At 38.9% G+C, this 6,000-nt stretch overlaps 1 protein-coding gene across 1 annotated transcript in view; it reads right to left on the bottom strand.

Moving 5' to 3' along the window:
* The window catches only part of LOC111152224 (PKHD1, fibrocystin/polyductin), a 459,207-nt gene that overhangs the window by 132,907 nt on the left and 320,300 nt on the right, over positions 1-6,000 (bottom strand). Inside the window, exons 56-57 of the mRNA XM_022510630.1 lie at positions 3,498-3,652; positions 1,918-2,070 (exon numbers count right to left, since the gene is read on the bottom strand). Coding sequence (XP_022366338.1) covers positions 1,918-2,070; positions 3,498-3,652 — 308 coding nt within the window. The remainder of the gene's footprint in view (positions 1-1,917; positions 2,071-3,497; positions 3,653-6,000) is intronic.

Raw genomic sequence — 6,000 nt, 5'->3', positions numbered from 1 at the left:
TATATATATATATATATATATATATATATATATAATGGAATATTATGCAGCCATCAAAAAATGAAACCTTGCCATTTGCAATGATGTGGATGGAACTAGAGGGTATTTTTTTTAAAGATTTTATTTATTTATTTGACAGACAGAAATCACAAGTAGGCAGAGAAGCAGGCAGAGAGAGAGGGGGAAGCATACTCCCTGCTGAGCAGAGAGCCCAACGCGGGGCTCGATCCCAGGACCCTGGGATCATGACCTGAGCCGAAGGCAGCGGCTTAACCCACTGAGTCACCCAGGCACCTCTGGAACTAGAGGGTATTATGCTAAGTGAAATAAGTCAGTCAGAGAAAGACAATTATCATATGATCTCACTGATATGATGAATTTGATCAAACAAGACAGAGGATCATAGGGGAATAGAGGGAAAAATGAAACAGGATGAAACCAGAGAGGGACACAAACCATAAGAGACTCTTAATCTCAGGAAACAAAAAGGGTTGCCATAGGGGAGGTGGGTAGGAGGGATGGGGTGGCTGGGTGATAGACACTGGGTATGTGTTGTGGTGAGCACTGTAAATTGTGTAAGACTGATGAATCACAGACATGTACCCCTGAAAGAAATAATTCATTATGTTATTTTTTTTAAAAATCGGCATTAACCCTGTTCTAGAACATCCCTTCCCCTGGGATGATTTAAGAATCCTGAATCAGCAATATCAGAAGTTTGGGATCATGACAGCATGACAGTCTGGCCCAGTCTAAACTGGCCTTCTATCCTGTGATGGTGTTCTAGGGCAGACTGCAGTTTTTGGTTAAAAGAGGCCCTTTTCCTAGTCCTGTTTCTAGAAGAACAGGATTCAGCCTGTGTCTCAGTGTTCTAAAGCGTGGCTTTTCAATCTCAACACTACTGACATTTCGGACCAGAGAATCCTTTCTTGTGGGAGGCTGTCCTTGCATTGTAGGATTGCAGGATATACTGTAGGTTCTTTAGCATCTCCCTACTAGATGCCAGAAACTCCCCCAAACTGTGACAAGCAAACTGTCTCAAGATACTGACAAATGTCTTTTGGGGAGAGGGGAGGAACAAAGTCACTGCTGTTCAAGACCTGTGGGACACAGAGCCTATGGAAAGAGAGCTTGTTCCATGGGCCAGAAATCCTGAACTTTTTATTTAAGTTCGGTAGGAATACTGCCCTTTACCATACTGGTAGAACAGATGTGCCAACAAAAAGTGTTTCATGCTCAATATATTTGGGAAGTTGTTAGATCCTTTATTCCAGGCCTTCTCAGAGCCTTTATTATATTCATGTACTCAGTGACTTTCTAAGATGGAGCTGCAGTGATATCCTTACCCAAATATATTTGACCAGGAGATAATTTTAGAATACTATTTAAAGAGTACAAGTTGAAGACCAAGTTCCTAATCAAATAATGTTGCAGCATTCCAAAAGAGTTAAAGCTTGAAAGAAATGAGAAAGATTGAACTAATCCTTAAAGCAGTCTAGAATATGGAAATCATTTTTATTTAAATTTATGCCATTAATTTATAGCATGAGCTGAGGCCTGCCATCAGATATAGCATGCTACTGGGAAAGAGTAATAGAAATTCAGGAAAGAGATAAAATTCAAGTGGTCATTAAATCATCTATAATTTCAAAGCAGAGGAAATTTCACATCTGCTGAAGATGTTTTCTTTGAGGTAAAAATGTGCATATGTGCTGATCGCTAGTATATTATTTTAACATCACACTGATAATTAAGCACAGATTAGAACTCAAAATTCATAGCTTCTCAGAGCACAAAGGAGCCATCTAATTTGAACATTTTGTTTTATACATGAAAATTCTCACAGTTGGAATTTCTGAGCGTCCCAGATGAATAGGCTCCAAAGGGTAATGGTTAGGAACTTCAAATTCCATTTACCTGGAAATTCCTCACTGCTAGACTTTCTGAAGGACCCCACAAGTAGTCTCACCCTGCATGATATATCAGGCTGGATTTGTATATTTCGGGTCAAAAGTCCAACCTCTGCAGCCAAACGAATGGATCGGCCATCCTCCATGATATGGACACTTCCTAGGGCAATAGGAATTGGGCAAGGAAAAAAAAGAAAAAAACCAAAACCTTAAAAACCTATTTCGGAAATTGCCAGCTGGGGACCCAGAGAACCTGACAAATGAAAACACTCCTCTCCCTTCGGAAGTCGGACCAACATTAAGGCTGCTTTTCCTCGGGCATTCTCCACACATGTCAGCTGAGAAATGAAAAGCTCGTTCACATATCTCTCTTTGGGATCAGAGTGAGAGTGTTTGAGCAAGAATTCATTTCTCCTTAATAACTGTGGGTACTGGGACAAGGAAGTCAGGGCACACCTGTCCAATTAGTGGGGTCCCCAACGTCCTTCCTTAAATTCATAGGCGTAAGACTTGAGTGTTTGGCTGTACGTTGTCCGTGGACCTCTCTGATGAGAGTGAAGAATCCCAGACCGACTAAGGTGGTGGCAGAGCTAAAGTAGCAATGTATAGGAGTAAAGCGACAAAGAGCAGTGGCAGTGCCCTCTCAGGATGGTCCGGTCTTAAGCTCAGCCCTGCCTGAAGGAGCCTCCTCAGGGGTGGGAATGGAGCACCCTGCTGATCTGATTCACTGCCCTCTGTTTACACCACACCTCACATCCTATAAGCAAGGACTGCTGTAGAGTTCTCCTTTCTCCTCCACTTTTTAAAAAAGAAATCATCCTTGGAATTATGACTTAGAAACAACTTTAAACATAATCCTGTTGAATACATGTATGTTCCTCTCCCATATCAGAAACAAAAAGATATTCCCTACTCCATTTCCATGTTTTATTACTTATTAGTTAGAGTTCTTAGATTAAATATATTTATTGGACTGAACCAGGAAACTCATGGTTATTTATAATTTATGTGCAATATACTTGAACTGTGCATAGTGTATAAAAATATTCACACTTTTTTGTGAAAAGGTATTTGGCTTTTTATCTTTCTTTTTTTTTTAATAGTAGTAATAGTACATGAAGTGTTAGGAAGGACACATTCCTGAGCATGGAAAAAGAAGCCATTATTTACAATAACTGTCAAATTCAAAGTGATTTCATGATTCAGTGTGCCAAGGAATGAACTGGAAATTCAGCTCCCATGAGGTTTACTGTGGCTTAGTGATGAAAGTGACCTTGAACATGATGCTTAGCCTTTCTGCTTGCTTGAACAAGATACTTAACCTTTCTGCTTGCTTCTAGACTTGCCATTATATGTAAAAAGCAAAAACTAAACCAACAAAAATTCCTTCTCATCTCAGTATAATTTAGAAGTTAGGCAATACAATTAATGAAGGGATACAGATAAAGACTTCTAGGATGAGTTTAGGGAGCAGCAAGGTATTATCCATTCCCTCTGAATGGCCACTGGACACAAGATCCCCAGGAAGGTTGCTGAACACATTCTTTCTGGCTCAACCATTTCCCTTTCCCAACAAACCAGTCTTACCAACATGCCGGTGTTTGAGCCGTTCATGGATCTTAACATGGTGAGCCTGAGCTTCTTTCACAGTGAGGATCTCTGCTTCATGAGGTTCATAAGAAGAGGAGCTAAGGACGATTTTGTCATGGGGTCGCCAATCCACTGTGTCCTGTACTATAATTCTGTAACAGCACAAAATGTCATTAAGTCTACTGGCCGTGCAGCACAGAACACCTGCTAACTCCAAAGAGAAAAGGAAATCCCCTGCAACCGCCAACTCCCACCAGATTGACTTAGAGATAACAAGTCAAAACAGAGAAAAAAGGCTTTTGTGAAAAGTTTAATGCTCATGGAGTCAATGGTCTGGCTTATGTGTATACATCACAAGGATTGCAAAGAGATTCTGTAGCCCTAAGTACAAGACAAAGAGTAAAAGTTCCAGAGTTTACTATATGCCAACAACACATGATTTCTTAGAAAAGGCATCTTTCTCCCTGATTGGGAAACGGCTTGAAAAGTAAAGGTGGTTCAGAGGAAATCTTTTCTCACATTTTCTCAAGAACTGTTATGCCATTTTTTGGGCAATTTCTCATCATGTATTAAGGCTCCTACGTTCTTCATGGTCAGACAGATATAACGTGGATCCTAGAGATGTCACTTACCAGCTATGTGACCTTAAGAAATCACCTTGCTGAGTTTCTCATCTTCATCTGAAAAATGCCAATATTGAAAGCTTCCCTCTGACAACCCTGTGTTACTGTAGGCACTAATAGGATGCATTTCTTGAGTGTGCTATGTTCCAAACACTGTTTCTACCACAATATGAAACAATGATCGTTTTGTTCTTTTTCATTTTTTTCACTCACATTTAATAAAACTTCTGTTCAGTCTTTCACTGCCGCCTAGCCTTTCCTAGTGAATATGTCTGCTTTATTCTTCATTTACAGTCATTACCAACTTTAATGGCATAAGTCTACTTTAATAACCTGCCTCTTTTGCTAATGTCCACATTTTAGCAAGCTTTGACAAGAGATTCTCGTCTACCCATAAATATTCACCCAGGGAATAAGTCCATGTGAAGGCTATTCAATCATGAAACATTTATTGATTGAACAACTAGTAAGCACCAGACACTATAGTAGATGCTAGAGGCACGGTGGTAAATAAAACATATGTCATTTGCATTTTTTAAAATGGCCACTTATATTTTGACTAGTAGACATCCTTAAAGAGTTTACTCCAAGGGAGATGAAATATACAGGTTTCTATATAATATTAACATCAAAAAAAACCCTCAAATAAATTACAGGGCATTGTTTGTAGGTCAATGGTACAAGTCTACTATGAACCAAAGATAACTAATTCATGTCTGTACACCTGAGCTTAGATGGAGAGGGAGAGTCACAGAAAAAAAGACTACTGCCGATTGCTATAATTTTAATGAAAGAATTTAGTCTTACCTTAGTTCCTCATTTGTCGTGACATCCTACATACAGAATATTAAAGTAACTGCTAGTTTTTAAAGGCAAAGTAACTAAACTCAAAGAGACGAAATAACAAAAGTTAACACTAGATCATTGAATGGAGCCAGAGGTTGGATTAGGACAAGGGAAGTTTGATTAAGTCCTGGTTCTTTCCACTAAATAACATTGCCTCACCTGTCCGACTCATAGTCCTTCTCCAGCTAAGTGGTAGAAAAAGCAATACCAGGGTGCCTGGGTGGCTCAGTTGGTTAGGCATCGACTTTGGCTCAGGTTTGATTTCAGGGTCCTGGGATCCAGTTCTGCATTGGGCTCTGCTCTCAGAGGGGAGTCTGCTTCTCCCTCTCCCTCTCCCCAACCTTACCACTTGTACTCTTTCTCTCAAATGAATTAATAAAATCTTAAAAGACCCAATACCCCCACATCTCAGAATGATATCAAGATAATCCACAAAATTATGAAAAATCTGTGAACCATACAATGGAATACCATACAGTCATTTAAAAAGTGCATTGTAGCAGAGCATAAATTACAAGACATTGTGTTCATGATGTGCAGATTGAAAAAACCAGGATATAAAACAATATGACCAATTTGTTTTTTAAATAAAAACAATGCACTCAGAGAAAACAGAAGACAGGAAGGGTGTACAGTAAAATATTAGCCCACCTATGGATGGTGAGTTTATTAGTGATTTTCACTTAAATGTAAATTTTCTAAATTAACAGATAATACATCATAGTAAGAAAAAATACTTTTTTAAAAAGAAAATAAGGTTATGAATATAAAGGCACACCAAAGTCAATTAGCAGTACAAATGAAACTGATCCTTTCATTCATGTTAAGTATCGTCTGGATAATCTTTTTATTATTATCCATACTGCTGAATAAAGTTCTTCAGATGATAGACACTATAATGTTCTGAAATTTCTTATTAAATGAGTTAAAACTCATTTCTTGTGGTCATAGGGGATTTTTAGGGCAAAGGCTTTGAGATATACAGAAAACCCTAGACTAGTGGCCACAGTGTGGTCTCTGCAGGACAGAGT

Source organism: Enhydra lutris, unplaced genomic scaffold (genome assembly GCF_002288905.1).
Source record: "Enhydra lutris kenyoni isolate GAN:26980312 unplaced genomic scaffold, ASM228890v2 scaffoldscaffold28, whole genome shotgun sequence".
In the NCBI taxonomy this organism is placed as follows: domain Eukaryota; kingdom Metazoa; phylum Chordata; class Mammalia; order Carnivora; family Mustelidae; genus Enhydra; species Enhydra lutris.
The sequence above is the reverse complement of the archived record's forward strand: the minus strand, read 5'-3'. Positions and strand labels throughout refer to the sequence as shown.